Raw genomic sequence first — 18,607 nt, 5'->3', positions numbered from 1 at the left:
TCATTACCAGGAAATTTGAAAAAAAGACTATTATAGTGAGCTTGAAACGGAATATGCAGAAACTTACCTCGAATTCTGGTGTTGCACTACACAAATTTGCATAATAATTGTGCCCTTTGGCTTCCTTGATATCACGTATCCTTATACGATAGAGATCACACCAAACTCTGCTCCTCATCTGAGAAGGTATCCCACTTCTGACCAAGAATTTTAGTTCTTTCTATAGTAAAAAAAAAACCAGATAGTAACAAAAAAATAGTTATAGAGTTTGTTTAAGGCGAATGTGACGTCATGCATGGTACTTTACCTGGCTTGTCTACGTAATTTGTTTAATTATTCTTAGAAAAAAAAGGCAATTTAATTATTCTTAGAAATAAAAATGTAACTTATATTTTATTAATAATTTTAGAATACTATTTTAAATTATTAAAATTTTTCTAAACAATTTTAAAAATATTAAAGACACCTTTTTATATTTGATATATTACAATGGAAGTAAGAAAGTAAATTTGAATAATTAATGTTAGATATAGTATCCACTCTGCCTGTGTAAATTTGAATAATACTTCTAACATATTAACGCTGTTTGCTTCAAAGTATTTCAAGAACAAACAAAAATAAAGGAAGATTAATTTTCTAAAATATTTATCCTTCTGTGACATCTTAATATCTTGAACAGCAAAGCGCCACCTACCGTACTATGAAGATTATTGCCATAACGGTGAAGATAGTGTTTCCATAGAGATAAGTGACGTTCAAAACTACGAATAATTTGTTTAATTATTCTTAGAAATAAAAATGTAACTTATATTTTATTAATAATTTTAGAATACTATTTTAAATTATTAAAATTTTTCTAAACAATTTTAAAAATATTAAAGACACCTTTTTATATTTGATATATTACAATGGAAGTAAGAAAGTAAATTTGAATAATTAATGTTAGATATAGTATCCACTCTGCCTGTGTAAATTTGAATAATACTTCTAACATATTAACGCTGTTTGCTTCAAAGTATTTCAAGAACAAACAAAAATAAAGGAAGTTAATTTTCTAAAATATTTATCCTTCTGTGACATCTTAATATCTTGAACAGCAAAGCGCCACCTACCGTACTATGAAGATTATTGCCATAACGGTGAAGATAGTGTTTCCATAGAGATAAGTGACGTTCAAAACTACGTAGTTGACACGTATAGTGCTGATGGAGTTGACGACACAGGAAGTGAAGGATGAGGCTGTCATCCACAAAGCAATGCTTGAACCCTAACCGGTCGATGTGGCAGATGGAGTTTCCCCTGAAAAATTTATCAAAACGTCATCGACTATAATTTTTAAACCTTATTGTATACTTTATCGAGTACATTGCCATCTGGTGGCTAAAGAAGAAACTATTCAGTAAATGTGTACACTGTTACCGGAAAGGTGCACTCACCCGTCATAGCCCGGAAGAGACTGATTTGTCTTCTTAGCTTCTTCCAAGAGAAGGAGAACTCGCTGTTTATGCTACAGACAAGAACACAAAATTGCATTCAAATGATCCGAAATAAGTGTATGCGAATAATCAGTTCTTGGAAAAAAATTAAAATAAAGTTCAGTATTGCTTGGTTGTGTATATAAAAATAATAATACTAAATTGAAATAAATAAATAAATCGATTACATGATTTCAAATCATGTAATCGATATTAATAGATGCTATCAGTATCTACTTGTCATCGTTATAAGGACTGGCTTAAAGGGGCGAAGCAAGAATGCTTTTCATCTTCCCCGTTATCTGTACAGGACAATGTAGGGATAAGGTGTTATTGAGCTATTAAATTAAAGCTCTGATCATGGCGTGAGGATAACAGCAATATCCGAGCCTCACTTAGAACCTCATCGGCTACAGCATTGCCATCCATTACCCTGATTAGTAAGTAAAGGGTAAAATCTCAAAAAATCGGACGATCTCTAGGCCACTCCATAGTGGGCGAAAGACCGTCCATGTCTCAGCGTTGGTTCCACTCATTGACGGCCGCCCCGTCCAAGCACCCCGACGGGCTCCCCGTTTAAGCAGAACCGCACAGCGTTGGTTCCACTCAGTGTCGGCCGCCCCATCCTAGCACCCCGATGGGCTCCCCGACTCCTGAGCAGAACCGCTCAAATTCCGAGGAAAATAATTCACCGACAAGAACCCCTCAGCGGGCCCTGCAGGAGAACACCTTCCCCGGAGACTCAAGGTGCTCCCTTAAGGCAAAAACCCTAAGGGAGCAAACTCAAAAACTCATCACCCAGGATAACAGCAACAGCCGAACCTCAGTTTACTTCCTTGGTTCAGCATTGCCATCCATTACCCTCCAAGGATATTAATCACCGCATCTCACGGTATCACCATTTGTCAAAAACTGCCATCGAGGCTTTTCTTGATAAAATATGAATGTAAAAAATAGGTGTACTTATATGTATTCCGGTCATAAGATTTCCTTTAAACTTATTAAGTAGAATATGAGCAAAAAAATAAAGCGTTATTTATTTCATTACTTATTTTTAATATAAAATCTGTTTTCCAATTAGCTAGCATACCCTTTTTTCTCCGTACAGATACAATTCCAAAGTCTCGGGTCCATCCACAGAAGTGATTCGTATTGCTGACTGTAGTAGAAACACGTAGTCTCGCTTCAACTGATCCACTTCTTCTTGTAATTCTTGGATCCGTCTGTGGATAAAATCAATAAGGATCATTAGAGTTCGCTAGCGAACTTGCACTTATTAAGTTTGGGGTGATTAAGTCTGCATGTGAGGCTTAAGGAAGCGAGGAAATTGAGGGAAGAGTTAATTAGCTGGTCGTCACACATTCAGGGACTTTTTTTTTCCCCCTAAGACAAACTGATCGATAGAGGAATCTTATAGCCAAAGCAAATATCGATACTACCGAATATTCCTGCCAGATAACTTCTTCTAATGAACTTGTATGCATGTAGTACATTAAAATAGTAGGTGGGCTAAGTATTCTGTAATTATTTTTTTAAGTTTTATTTTTTTTATTATTTTTTAAATTTTATATAAAAGTAAATTAAAAATGCAATTTAATTTAATATAAATTAAATATTTATTTTACATTATCATAATTTTAACCATGGTTAAAGCTGATGAGATGCTAACATTCAGTATCTAATTTAGAGTTACCATCTTCGGGTCGCTACATCTTTAAGCTATATAAAGGTGTAGCGCAGAAAATAGTTTTGTACTTTTTATTAACAGTGCAGTTTTGAATACTTACTTCACTATGCCATTTAAATATTTAATAAATATTCATTTATATTTAATTACATCGTCACGTGTATGTGTAGAGAGGTTTGGTGTAAAAAAATTTCTAAAACACTTTCTAAAATAGTCAATTTTAAATCCATAACAACGTCATTATTCTTTTAAATATTTCCTATTTAAAATGTTTCTTTCTAAATACAAAAATCGTCCGACTGAACAATAAAATTTCCACAATACAATATTATATTATAAAGCATTTGGTTACAGGCAGAATTTATCAATATAATTTATTATTTTTTGATTATGGTGTGTTATTCCGATTTAAAATTAAATTAAAAATAATTACACGCGAACTATTAAAATTAAAACTTTTAACTAAAAATATTTGTAATTAAATAAATTTAAAATGAATTAAAATTTATTTGTGACTAGTTTCTTTATTTAATACAGAAATCAGACGGAGAATTACATTAATAAATAAAGATTAGACATTTTCATTTAATTGTTTTATTTGCATTAAACTTCAATAATATCCGGGTCTTTTACAGACACCAATTCAAGTTTGTTTTTAAAATAATGAATATTTTTTGCATTGTATAAAACAACTACCCTTTTAAACTATTATTAAACAAAACTGTTTACAAAATCAATTGATTCCATTACTTACAAATGTTTGCTATGATTTTTGAAATGTTCTTGTTGAAGAATCCGGGAGAGTTTTAACACTTCTTCATTTAAAAATCGGTTATGATTTTGTAAGATTCTACACGTTTCTTGAAACTTTGGTGAATCAACGGGAGTATCTTTACTTCCAGCTTGCGTATGTGTTCTGAAAGAGAAAAAAAGTGCTTGAAATTGTGTCGAGAGTATTTTCTATGCAATTGATTTTTCTATTTATTAAAAATTTTTTTCAATTTCTGTCCATGAACTTGTACACTTATAGTACATTAAAATAGTAGGTGGGCTAAGTATTCTGTAATTATTTTTAAAATATTTATTTATTTTATTATTTTTAAAATTTTATATAAAAGTAAATAAAAGATACAAATGAATTTAATTTAAATTAAATATTTATTTAATATTCATCATCATTTTCGCTAGCTCTTCCATCACGACTGCCTTCAATCACTTGCTACACAAAGATCTTGTACCACTATGCCTTACAAAAATAAATGAATAAAAATAAAAAAACACTTCCTTGTGGCTTTATCATGTGAAGATGGAAGAGGTAAGTTCCCTGAAGCTTATGCAAACTTCCGTTTTTACAGTGATTCCTAAGAAATGCAATTTAATCTTTCACAAGACAGAGTGTGTTAAGAAAGAAGTGCACAGGGCGATAATAAAAACTTATAAGAGGGAGGGGGGGGATAGAGGGAAAATTGCAAACAGAATTCTTCCGGATCACTTGACATGTAGTGATCCAAGAATTTCTCTTATTGCGTTTCATTTTCTTTATATTTCTTTAACACTTCCTCCGTCTATAACTTCAAGTGTGTAATCTTTTACCTCCAATAAAACCCCAAGCCGGAAATTACAGAAAAGGAGATGGAACACTTCCGGAACTGGATGGGCGAGTGTGTGTGTGTGGGGGGAGTGGAATCCACAGTCATTGCTCTTAGTATATTTAGTCCTTTTCAAGTGTGTCGTTGTCATGGTTACCAATGACGCAAATGAAAAGTCTCTTTGAGAAACTGACAGGACTTTTTTCTTTCTTTTTTTCCTACACGTTATTAAACTGCTGGCTGTATTGTTCATGAAGTTCGACCATCATAAGGTTGAGTTGTTAATGAGGTTTGCCTTTAATTACAGTCCTTATATTCACTCAGGTTAGGCGTATGTAAATTCTATACTCTAAAGATCGATTTATGGATGGCAAACTTTACTTTTAGTATAAGTCCAACACTAGCAGTATTAAGTTTAAAAATAGAAATAGAATTGAGCAACACAATGAATTACCAGTCGTAGTGGAGAGAGGAATTGACAATAAAAAAAAAATATCTTACATGGAAATGTTCACTTACTCTCCACTATCAGCTGATGCTTGAGAAAGTCGACGATCCAGTGAAGCTACTTGCGTGTCCCTTTCTGCTAGAACAGCCTTGAAAGATGTTTCTCTGTTAAGTGCTTTTGCTAATTCACACTTCATTGATCTGAAATAGGATAGGAAAGATTCAGCATTCAAAAATGGCGAGAATACCAACTGAGTAATAAACATTATCACGTTTGACTTCTGCTCATAAACTTGTATGTTTGTAGTACATTAAAAAAGTAGGTGGGCTAAGTATTCTGTAATTATTTTTTTTAATTTTAAATCTTTTATTGTTTTTAAAATTTTATATAACAGTAAATAAAAAATGCAAATTAATTTAATTTAAATTAAACATTTATAGAGAGAATACGATATAAACTCGTATAATTTCCTACAGATTTTGAATGCAACTTACATCAATTCTGATTCCAATTCTTTTATCCTCGAGATGTGACCTTCGTCACAGCTGTCCGAGGATTGCATTGACAAACGTCTAGTGGACGGAACACTAAAGAAAATCGACAATAAGATGTGCAACTCACGCAAGTAGACCAAAACAACAAAACAGTTGAACGTATGCAGATTTAGTGACTTATAAAGCAATTCAACCTCGATGACCAAAACTTTTTCTTACCTTCTGTTGTTCTTGGGATGGTTTTGGACGTTGTTCAACTGCCTGATCAGATTCGTGTCCACCGTCTTTTTAGGACTCCACGAATCTCCCTTTATTGCCTCTTCGAACTGAATCACCTCCATCGGATCCAGTTTATCGGATTCTGTGGCCGATTCCGTATCTGGAGAATCTCTTCCTTCAGTTTCCGATGACGACTCTTCAGCTGTCGGAGATGCATCCTTTGGTTTCGTTGTCCTGTCGCATTGCGGGTCAGAGGTTGAGGAAGAAGGAATCTCAGTATTAGAACGACCCGGTTCTGGCGAAGGAGGAGGAGGTACAGAAGGAGAAGAAGAAGAAGAACTGGCAGGTCTTGGAGGCTGAGAAGGCTTCGCAAAAATGGTAGAATCCGAACTAGACTGCATGGTGGAGTTCAGAAGGGTGTTGTGGATCGGACTGCCACGCTCGGACCTACTGCGGTTCAGATTTGAATGGAGTACCTCGGGTGAGTACGGCGGTCTAGCTGGAAAGACATACGTTTAATGTTTTACGTACGGGAAGTGATGTAAAAAGATAGATAGATAGAGAGATTAAGATTATTTACACCCTCTATCCAAAAAGAAACCGAACTTTTCGAAAATAGAAGAAACTAGTGGCGCCACCTGTTGTATATTTTTGTTGTCGAAAGCGGCAACCTTCATTAGTGTTGTGTCAACTGTTTATCACATTTGTTTCATTAGAAGCCGAGTCGTAGTGCCAAGAGTGACGATGTTTTTGACGAACGGTCGATCGTCACGATGTTCATGCCGTACGCGACAAAGCTCGCTATCAATCGCTTCAAAACGTTTAAATAAATCTCACCATTGACCGTTTGGCCAGGCGGAACGAATTCTTTGTGGATAATGCCCTTGGAATCGTAGAAACAAATCAGAATTGTCTTTACTTTTGACTTCTCCAAGCGACTTTTTTCCCCCTCTTCTGGAGGTCTCCACTCAGCATTACGGCGCTTTGTTTCGGACTCATACTCAAAACACAAAGTTTCGTCACCAGTAACGATCGTGTCAAGGAAGTTTGAGTCCTTACGAGCGGTTTTAATGAGGTCCTTGCAGTGTTCAATTCGATACATTTTTTGGTCTTCGGTCAACTTGTGGGGGAACAAATCGCGAATTCAATTTACGAAGACCCAAACTCTCGGTCAAAATGTTGTGCACAGTTGATTTTGGAATCCCCAATTCATCTTCAATCAATCAATCTCACGGACGATTTCGAGTTTTGTTTGATGAAATCACGCACTTTTTGGATGTTAAAATTGTCCAGTCCGGTTTTTTAAGACGGCCCGGCTTTTCGTCATCCTCAAGCGTCTCACGACCACTTTGAAATCGCTTAAACCACTCGTGAACTTGAGTACGGGATAAACATTCATTACCGTATGCTTTTTGAAGCATTTGATGCGTTTCGGTAAAACTTTTACAAGTTCAACACAAAAGTCAATCGCAGCTCTCTGTTTGAAACTCATTTTCCGACCGTTCGTCAAAACCCACTGTCACTCTTGGCACTATAACTCGGCTTCTAATGAAACAAATGTCAACAACAGTTGACACAACACTAATGAAGGTTGCCGCTTTCGACAACAAAAAGACACAACAGGTGGCGCCACTAGTCTCTTCTATTTTCGAAAAGTTCGGTTTCTTTTTGGATAGAGGGTGCATTTAAATTATATAAGTACAGTGGATATTAGATCCAGCATTATTTCTTACTTAAATGTTCGGCGTCCCAATTTCTTCTGTCTTTGGCAGCAATTGATGGAGTGGATCTGACGAAAGGAGATCTACGAATCTTGGGACCACCATTCAGCTGTAAGGAGTGCGTCCGTATAAGAACAGACCTCCTTCCGGCGTCCGGTGAATTTCCCAGCATAGCTTGGATTTCTTGGTCGCTCTTTAAAACAAACAGAAGAGCAAAATAAACATCGAAAGAAAGTTAATAAAACTCCGAAGAAAAACTAGGGGAAATCATCAAATTAAATGTTAAATTCTACCGATAGGTGTCGCTAACGTTTGATTCATTTATTTTATTTATTGACTGGAGAATCGGATGACTTACAGGCAATGAATCCTTCCTCAACTGGGTGTCACTCTTTGTTTTCCATTGAGTTTCGTTGTTGCCTGGCACTTGTTTAGGTCTCGGAGAATCTCGTTTGGCCTACGAGAAAAGATTTAATGAAACATTTACAGCAATTCTTCTATGGTAAATTTTTTAAAATTCGCTAAACAGTAAATTCAATGCGTTGTATTCTTTTGGCGTCTTTGAGGGATCACGGAAGAAGATTATACAGTAAACTCTCGATTTAACGGACTAATAGGAGCTAAGGGGTGTCCGTTAAATCGAAAGTACGTTATATCGCGAATTTAAAAAAAAAAAAGTTTTACACGCGATTTTTAACGCAATCTTCACACTTTGAAATGTAAAAGTTCGATGTTGAGGAGCTTGGTTTAGGTAATCCTGTTTTGAAAATTGAACTTTTGAATTTTTTTTATAATTAACTCCCTAAAATCACGAAAATGTGTGTAATAAAACTGCCGCAGAAAGTCACGCCACCCCCGACAAAAGAACCAATTACAGCGCGATTGGTGTGATTACGTGCTAATCATTCGCCGAACATGTTTTATGAGTGGTGACATCATTTATGTCGGTCAAATTACTACAGTGTTTTTCCAACGTATGATGACCTGTTCGCCAAAATTTATTAAAAATAACAACAAAAAATAACCTGTGAATTTAACTACAGGGTGTCCCAAAATTCACGCAAGATTTAAATTTAGCGCCATTTGTGCGGTAAAGTGTTGCCAACGAGAAAAAAAAGACAGCGTGACAGCTGACAGTTCAGGGTTATTAAAAATGGAGCGCTACACGAAAGAACAACGCATTTTCATTGTTGAGCAATATTTTAAAAATAATGAAGGTTTGGCAGCTACAGTTCGCAATTTTCGTACAAAATATGGTCGGAATAGTGATTTAACTTCATCAACTGTGAAAAGATTAATTCAAAAATTCAAGGAAACGGGATCAATTAGTGATCTTATACACTCTGGCCGTCCTTCAACAAGTCGTTCAACAGAAAACATCGAAGCAGTTCGTGAGAGTGTTGCTGAGAGTCCAGGAACATCAATTCGGCACCGTGGTCTTGACTTGGGCATTTCGAGAAGCTCTCTACAGCGTATTCTCACGAAAGATTTGCATCTTTATGCTTACAGAGTTCAACTGACTCAAGAACTGAAGCCTACTGACCACACACACAGCGAAGAGAGTTCGTCGAATGGATTATGGAACAACAACAAGTGGATGCTTATTTTTCGAACAAAATCATCTTCAGCGATGAGGCTCATTTTCATCTTGATGGCTTCGTTAATCGACAAAATTGTCGCATTTGGGGTTCAGAACATCCACGAGTGATTGTTGAGAAACAAACACATCCACAACGTGTCACTGTTTGGTGCGGATTTTGGGCTGGAGGCATCATCGGTCCATTCTTCTTCGAAAATGCGGCTGGGAAGGCAATAACAGTTAATGGTGCTCGCTATCGCGACATGATAATCCAGTTTTTTGTGCCTAAATTGCAAGATAGGGATGTGGACGACATGTGGTTTCAACAAGACGGTGCCACATGCCATACAGCCCAAGAAATTTCCCGTTTTGGTGATCAGAATTGGCCGCCAAGATCATGTGACTTAATGCCGTTGGACTTTTTCTTTGGGGTTTTTTGAAGTCTAAGGTTTATGCCAACAAGCCCACGACCACCCACGCCTTGAAGGAGGAAATTGAGCGCTGTATCGACGAAATTCAGCCACATTTATGCAAAACGGTCCTGGAAAATTTCGACAAAAGAGTGCGCATGTGCCAGCAAAGCCGTGGAGGCCATTTACCCGATATGCTATTCCATGCATAACCCTATACTGGATACTTTATGAATCAATAAGAAATTACAATTTTTAATTAAAAACCTGTCGAGGGTTTACACTATTGTGCAATGCAGTTATTTAGTTTCATGTGTATAGGACAAGCTATCACTTTGGTTTAGCTACAGATATCGAGTTATATTTTACCTTGACAAATCCACGCTATGTCCTGTTTTTCTTTTTTGATCTAGGGGACTTATGTAACTAAGACGTTCCTTTAACATAAATTTTTGTAAAGCTTCACATAGGTTATCGTAAAAATCTTAACAAGGCAACTTATTAAGATTTTCTGAGCTAAGATTCACCGCAGAATAAGATTCGGGCAGTCCAACTTTGATATTTCATGCATGTCGGGCCGATACTGTGTGTTTGCTATCTCGTTTCCTTTTGAAAGAATTCCCAGTTCGACGCTGGCAGCGATTCTCGTGAGCTAATCGGAGATGCATTCGCGTGTCCTGAGAGCAGTTGTGTACTGGTTCTACAAGACCGAGAAATCTCCAGGGAAAGAAGTACCAAACAGGAACTACGTCAGCAGGTAATAGATAACTTCTTTATTCTTTTTTACCTGAAGAAACCTCGGGAAAGATTTAAGAGTGTTTTTTTTACTGCATCAAATAAATCCATGCAATAAAATCTACTGCGAACTCGGATGGGTTTAGGATGGGCTTCTGATATTTGCCGATTTATATTTAGACTTCTGAAGGCATGGGGAGATGATTTCCGCGAAAAAAAAAAATAAAAAATAAAAGTACCAAAAGTCGCCGATAGGGGAAATTTTGGCGCTGGCGAAAGCAGTCAAATATTTGTAGTAAACGCAGGTAAAAAGGATTATGCAAAATTTACTGTGGGTACGTGACAGCAGCGCCACCAATTCCACTTAAAAGAGGATTGGGAACGTTCAGCCTCAGCGTGCTTTCTTGTTAAGTTGTTTTACCTTAAACAGTGCAATGCCGTAGCGGCCCGTTGGGAATTTAGAAGGCTTCATAACCGGCGTACAGGTCCCATATCACCTGCAGCACTGAGAGCTATGATTAAGAAGTTTGAAGAAACTGAAGAAACTCCTAATAATCATAAATAAAGTTTATGATCACAAGGAGTTAGACATGGTAGAGGACGTAAAGCTGTGCAAGAAGAGACAGTAACAGACGCTGCTACTGCGGTGTTCGACGACACAGGGACCAGTACTGGTCCCTGTGTCGTCGAACACCACTGTGTCGTTGCATGTCTTGAAAGAGAACATAAAACGGGCTGTTATGAACATCCAATCCGACTCCTTACGCTCAGCTGTAGAGCATGTCGCACACTGGATGCAATTTGTTGTACACAAGAAAGGTTAGCACATTGAAAATTGAGTATGTGGTCCACAGGACCCTGATTCCGATGGATAAAACATTGTTTCCTGTGAGTTCAATCACTACATTGATTTCTGTGTCTCTCGCAAGTTGCTGTTCTAGTTTAATTATTATTATTCATATTATCATTGTAACGCGCCACATATCCAGCTGGAATGAGTGACGCGGCTGTCGCTTACATCGTCAAAATGTTATTATTCCATTTTATCTGCCTTTAATGTAATTATCCGCTTATTTTCCGCCAGCGCCAAAATTCCCTCTATCGGCGACTTTTGGTACTAAAACGTTTTTTTTTTTTTTTTCTTGCGGAAATCATCTCCCCATGCCTTCAAAAGTCTCAATATAAAATTTGGCCTCATTCCATTTATGGCCACCCTGTATTACTTGTAATTATTCCGAAATTTGAATTGAGTAACGTTATATGCACTAAGAGAAGTTTCTACAACTGTCAAAATTACGTCATTAAAAAAAATGGATAAATTAGCTGAAATCCATCGGAAAAAAAACACTTCAGGACGATCATTAGACTAATTATATGCCAGAAAGATTCAATAAAACCCACTTAAAGAAGAAACAATTCTTACTGTTTGCAAGCAACAAAACAAAGTCGAAGCTCATTCCCATCCTTTCGATTAAGACAGTCGTCATGGCAACCGAACTAATGAAACTGACTTATCTCTATGGATTGAAACATCAATGAATAATACATCGCAGAGTTCGTTGCTATAGGAACCATAAGTAACTAACAATGGAAAGTCGTTTTTTTGTGCAGGTGCGCGTGCAGTCGATACACAAAATTACCGTACGTTACTACAGAAACTACTCATAATGGTAGGTATGTATATTTTATATGATTGGTCTTCTTATATTTGCTGTGTTATACGTCGTTTCTATACTCACCTGCAAAGCCATCACCCAGATCATCATGGCTTCGTGGTTATCGGCAATGAGTACATAATCTTTTCCACCAGAGCTGAAATAAAATAAATATAATATTTCAGTTAGAACCAGTGCATTCTTATTTCAATTTATATTACAAAAAAGCTTTTTTCCGATTTTGTTTCATTTTTGCGTTCGCTACTTTAGCTATTTAAATCCTTTGAAACTTTAAGTATAGATTCCACAACGCGGGGTAATCTTTCGCTTGTCAACGATGGGAGCAACGCATAAAAGATCCCCTCCGATGTATTTCTATTCACTAATGAAAGCACGCGAAGGATTTCGCAATGTGTCTGACGTAATGGAAGATGACTGTAAGTGATCTAGCTTACTAGTTCATCACTCTCTGGGAATTCATTTCGTAAAGTTCGATAAAGCAAGAAAAAAAAAAAAGCTGGGTTCATGGTACGATCTAACAACACTTAGCAAACTTAATCCCGAACAGACCCTTCTTAAAAAATAAATGGGCCTTCCCACAACTATGATTTATTGCATATCACCGAGTTTTTGGTGAAGCTGGTGATTTAGTGCTTCGAAGAGATGATTTGGAGACTACAAGAGGAACATCACTTAAAATGGCTGACATGTTCTTTACTCTCGGAGCTTTGAGTGATGGGACCAATAAAATCCTCCTGTGCGTGTAAGGTTTGTGTCCGTTTTAGTCCAATCTCTTACAATAGCGAACCAAACATGCCTCAACTGTTGTAGTATTAAACACCTTAAGAGAAGAGGATCAGATTCGTTTGGATGACGTCATCTCTTTTGTGCTGAGAAGGCCTAAATGAGGAGGAGTAAATCTATCTCATCAACATCACTGATTTCTTTTTTTTTCTTCTCTTTGCCACTCCCCTCCTTTTACTCATTAGGATACAGAGAATGTTTAGGCTTTACTGATTTTATTATTTCGAATCTCAGCGAAAATCATTCAGTTGCATTTAAAAATAAGCGACGTTTATTATAATTGACGTCAGCCATTTATACCGGTGCACCCTTTTTTATTAAAATAATTTTTGAGGCTTATTTTAGCCTGAGGATGTTCTGCTCTTTCTGTTCTTCAATTCCACAATCGTTCCTGCCATATTTATCGATTTGATTGCGCGCGCGCGCACACACACACACACACACACAAACGCATTTCAAGAACAAGAACTTCCGTTTTCGAAGCAGCCTTTAATGTTTTAAGAAAAGTAGGTTGAAGTCTGTCGTTTTGGTCGTTTTCTCGCCTTGGGGTGCGTTGCTTTGGTAGGAGACGAAAAAAAAAAAAAAAAAAAAAAACAGAAGTCGACTTTCGTCGCATTTTTGACGACTCTTTTCCCTTTTCCCGCTTCATGCACAAGCAGTCTTCGATAAAGAAATCAGTTAACTAATTTGATCTTCACGGACTTTAAAAGATTGTTTTTCCCCCCTCGGAAACATCCTTTCAATGCCGTTCGCGCTGCATTACTGTTTTTGCTATACGCGACTAATAACTTGATTCTTTATGCTAAAAGGAACAACTATCTACACTTATCTTAATAAATCGCTATTGCGTTTTACGACTTTGTTTACGTGAAGCTTGACATTAATGGGAGTCGTATGAATGCTCATATCCGATTAAAACTATTACTGGAAACCTAACAACCTATTATTATTATTATTATTACCTATTGGATTCTAGACGTACTGAATCTCTTTGTTTTTATATATATATTTTTTTTTCGCGAAAAACTATAAAACACGATCTACAAACAATGACTAAGTCTCCACGCTCCACGCTCTTAATGTCACGCGTCTTTTCAATTTCAATCTGTTTTTTTTTTTTTTCGCAAAAAAACTATAAAACACGATCTACAAACAATGACTAAGTCTCCACGCTCCACGCTCTTAATGTCACGCGTCTTTTCAATTTTAATTAATTTTACTGTCATTATTGCATTCTTTTTTTAGCAATTAATAGTATACAACACAGATGAGTATACACAAACAAGTGGTAGTTAGAAGTAGGATCACGTGATAATATACGATAACTGTCTGCCATATTTGGCACGAAACTCTTAAAAGATCGTTTTCACTGTCAAAGTAAAAAACAAACAGTAAAATATGTAATAATAAAAAAGATCTAAACGTAGAATGGATACGTGACATTAATAAAAACAAATCCATTTATTGTTTTCGCGCGCACACACACACACGTACTGATGTTATCATCGCTATAATAAACAACAATGAACTCACAAAAACCTCATAGGATCTTGACTCCATTGTTAGCTAGTAGTTTTCAATAATGAATCAAATGTTTCTGATTGGTTTGATTTATGTTTTTGATTGGTCTGTTAAAATGATCGGAAATATGACACGAGTTGCCCAGTGCACTGATGACTTTGAAGTGGAAGCGATCGTAACCCTTTTATAATCTCCACGGGGAACTTAAAGCGAGCACATGGCTTTACTGACATTATGAACTTCCATGCGTCGTCGTGGTCACCAGGCTCTTAGTCATTATTGTTAAGAACGTCGAGGGACAAGGTTACAAGCTTTTCCGAAAAATGAATTTACGCGCCTGAGATTAGGGTTATGATGAGGAAACATAAAAGCGTGGAGGGCGACCTCTCGTAATGACACACTTGCGCAATCAGTAACCATCTACAAAGACCTAGATATTCTTAGCTTGAGGAGAAGCACTTGTCAGGTGGCATTTTGCAAATACACTTTTGGATGGGGATGATTGAGAGATTAAGATGAAGTGGAATGTTCTCCTCGCTGTTTGTTTGTTTTGCAACTAGAAAAACCCTTTCTACAGGGTGGCCATAAAATAATTTTCCCTCTTTAGAGGAATCTGTAACTAAAACCAATAAATGGAATGAGACCAAATTTTATATTGAGAGTTTTGAAGGCATGGGGAGATGATTTCCACGAAAAAACAGATTTAGTACCAAAATTCGCCGATAGGGGAAATTTTGGCGCTGGAGGATTGTGAAATCGTGACTCCGCCAGTGCCACAATTTCCCCTATCGGCGACTTTTGGTACTTTTTTTTTTTTTTTCGCGGAAATGATCTCCCCATGCCTTCAAAAGTCTCAATATAAAATTTGGTCTCATTCCATTTGTTGGTTTTCACTACAGATGCCTCCAAAGAGGGAAAATTATTTTATGGCCACCCTGTATATTAGTTCTGAGCCTCCCACGACAATGCCCTTCGGTCGGAAAGATCTGCGTTCGTTTCTCATTCCGGAATGATCATTAGGTGGACTTTGCAATTGAAGGTGAGTGAACTCGTTTGTATAAAAGCTTTCTGTCCATCTTCGTATGAGAGGAGATGCTTTTTTTTATCTAATGGAAAGGATTTCTTCAGGAAACGTCTTCATCCTGCAAATCAAACCACCCTCCAAACACACTCAGTTGAACCCAACGCTGCTTCGTAGCCTTGGTTGTCTCGGACAACTTCTAAGCAACACAATTTGAATTCGGGTCATTTCAACTAAAGGGCACGTGCCATTCTCAGGATTGTAATGCTCGGGGGGGGGAGGCGCTCTACTAGACGTAAAATCAAATGCAGAAAAATATCAATTTTTTTTTATATATATTTTATTATGGTGTTGGAAACAACAAGAAATACTTACTGTATAGTAAACTGGTTGTTGGCTTCTAGCGTGAGGGATATTGCCGCATCTCGGATATTAATGAACCCAAGGGGGGCTTTGTTTCCGTACTCTTCTTTAGTACGGTAATAGAACAGCTGACATCGTTGGTCATCAAATACGTACCATTGCCTTTTCCAGGTCTTCAGTCGGCTAAACGCTGCGAAGAAAACAAATAATTTAAATAATTTATAAATAAATTTATTTATTTATAAAAATTAATAAACTTATTTTAAATAATAAAAAGTTTAGCAAAATGCAGTAATTTCAGTATATCTTTTAAGATTGTGCGTTTGCATTTATACACCAAATTTATATATATATATATATATCAATTTAATTTTAAATATGAGATGTTTACTAGATGGACATGCGGTGATTGATTCATTCAATCCAAATCCTTGGAGGGTAATGGATGGCAATGCTGTAGCTAATGAAGTTATAACTGAGGCTCGGCTATTGCTGTTACCCTCCTGCCATGATCTGAGCTTTAATAGCTCAATAACACCTTATCCCTACACTGTCCTCTACAGATAATGGGGAAGATGAAAAGCATTCTTGCTTCGCCCCTTTAAGCCAGTCCTTATAAGGATAAGGAATTTTAAATATAAAATGATATATATAATTTAATTTTAAATATAAAAAAAAAAAATCAGCTAACGCCATTTTATTCCCGTATACGGGAGTAGGCAAGGCCATTTAGCCCTATCTAACTTGGAGACTGAGTGGGCTGTTCAATCTCCACTGGTACCAACCAGAGATAGATGGCCTCAAGGCTATCACTAATTAAGCGGTACGCAGTGAAGAGAGACGGCTCAAAATGTGCCGCCATCTCGTGGTCCCTAACCCTAATACAATATATTTAATGTCTGAAAAATAATGTTGGTTCTACAGTCGATTTTCTTTGAGTTTACAGGACGAAAAACCCGAGTTTCCGGGAGGAAAAACCCGCTTGCCGGTGCCAGAGATCGACTAACTCGGGAACCGGTCGAAAAAAGGCTTAGAAAAATTTCCTCTAGTCGCCGACTAGACTCGAAACCAAGTCTTCCTTCGTGCGGTCAAGCGCCGTGGTATGCAAACGCCACATTTTAAATATAAATTGAAAAAAATTAAATTATCTTAGATTTAAAATTAATATACATTTTTCGTTCACTATTAAATAACAGAGCCTGTATGTATAGCTCAGTAGAAGTGGCGTTTGCACTCTACAGCGCTTGATCGCACGACGAAAGGCGTTCGAATCTAGTCGCCGACTAGAGGAACTTTTCTAAGCCTTTGCTGGACGGTTTTAGAGTTAGTCGATCTCTGGCACTGGCTAGCGGGTTTTTTCTCCTGGAAACTCGGGTTTTTCGTTCCGTAAACTGAAGAAAATCGGCCGTCGAACCCACACTATTTTCAGACATAAAAAATATTGTGTTAGGGACCACCAGATGGCGGCACTTACTAGCCGCCTTCTTCACTGCGTGCCGATTAATTAGTGATAGCCTTGGGCCAGCTATCTCTCTCTCTCTATATATATATATATATATTATAAATTCACATAAAAGTTTGCAGAAATTCTTCCCCCCCACACACGCACTTTTTTTTCTTTTTTCACGTGTATTTTCATCATCGATTTTAAGCTCACCCAGTAACGTAAGACCCGATAAAAAGAAGCCTGTTCTTAACTTGCTACTTCAGTCTATGAACGTTCACCGTTGTGTGAACATGGAAGCAGAGGTAAGGAGTCTAAATCTACCACTCGATGCTTCTTTCCCTCAAGGGGGTAGGAAGATTTAGCAGACGAGCGAGTTGATCTGTTGCATTTCAGAAACGCTGAGCATGCCGTGATTTATTGTAACCGATAAAGGCTTAGCCAGGGGGAGAAAGAAGAGATTTAGGAAACATTAACCAAGCTACAGGCAGCAGTGATATTATTTTATATATATTTATTATACGCTTCTTTTCTCAGCAGTAGAGTAAACCACCAGTGAACAATGCATTGTCAAATCAAAGATTTTTTAAATATTTTTTTAAACAACAAAAAATATTATTTGGTAGAAAATATATAATATATATAATATATATATATATATAAATTTGGTGTATATATGTAATTTTAAAAGATATCTTGATATTATTGTATTTTGCTAATTTTTTTTATTATATTATTATTTTTTATTATATTATTTTATTATTAGTATTAATGATTTATAAATAAATTAATCAATTTATAAATTATTTAAAAAATGAAATACATTTTTTCTTAATTTTGTGATTTCTGAATTTATAATTACTTTAGTTTTCCCTAAAGACGAATATATTAACATGCACATCAAATCAAGCCTTGTAAAGTGACTCCTCATAAATGCGGTCACTGGACTCACAGTGACTGTTTCGAACTAATTCAATTCTCTAGTAAGCAGTATGGCTACGGCCCTTGGTTACACGTAAATACACAAACTAACTTACTTTATCACTAAAAACAGAAACTTATTATAAACCACGAAAACTATCCGAAATGTATTTTACCCTTTCTGTATACAGTATAAGGAAACATTTATAACTGTAACAAAATTATAGCGAAAAATAAGTGTAAATATCGACAGAAAATGATAGTAATACTTGAACTGTATTGTATAATATTGTACATTGAATTGTACATCTAGAATTGTATTTATAATATTGTACATTGAATTGTACAACTAGAATTGTGTTGTATAACATTGTACATTGAATTGTACATCTAGAATTGCGTTGTATAATATTGTACATTGAGTTGTACAACTAGAATTGTATTGTATAATACTGTACATTGAATTGTACAACTAGAATTGTGTTCTATAATACTGTACATTGAATTGTATAATATTGTAC

The 18,607-nt window shown here is 36.3% G+C and overlaps 1 protein-coding gene across 1 annotated transcript in view; it reads right to left on the bottom strand.

The window, feature by feature from the left end:
• Positions 1-18,607, bottom strand: part of LOC150092274 (uncharacterized) — a 127,076-nt gene that overhangs the window by 52,764 nt on the left and 55,705 nt on the right. The window contains exons 3-14 of the mRNA XM_090414834.1: positions 15,734-15,911; positions 12,097-12,169; positions 7,992-8,090; positions 7,646-7,826; positions 5,913-6,411; positions 5,694-5,786; positions 5,271-5,399; positions 3,917-4,078; positions 2,566-2,698; positions 1,437-1,507; positions 1,113-1,299; positions 68-220 (exon numbers count right to left, since the gene is read on the bottom strand). Of these exons, the coding sequence (XP_090270960.1) occupies positions 68-220; positions 1,113-1,299; positions 1,437-1,507; positions 2,566-2,698; positions 3,917-4,078; positions 5,271-5,399; positions 5,694-5,786; positions 5,913-6,411; positions 7,646-7,826; positions 7,992-8,090; positions 12,097-12,169; positions 15,734-15,911 (1,958 nt within the window). The remainder of the gene's footprint in view (positions 1-67; positions 221-1,112; positions 1,300-1,436; positions 1,508-2,565; positions 2,699-3,916; positions 4,079-5,270; positions 5,400-5,693; positions 5,787-5,912; positions 6,412-7,645; positions 7,827-7,991; positions 8,091-12,096; positions 12,170-15,733; positions 15,912-18,607) is intronic.

The sequence above is a fragment of the Typopeltis vanoorti genome, chromosome 26 (genome assembly GCF_054136105.1).
Source record: "Typopeltis vanoorti isolate ZY-2024b chromosome 26, IOZ_Tvanoo_1.0, whole genome shotgun sequence".
NCBI lineage: Eukaryota > Metazoa > Arthropoda > Arachnida > Uropygi > Thelyphonidae > Typopeltis > Typopeltis vanoorti.
This window is presented reverse-complemented; position numbering and strand designations above follow the sequence as displayed.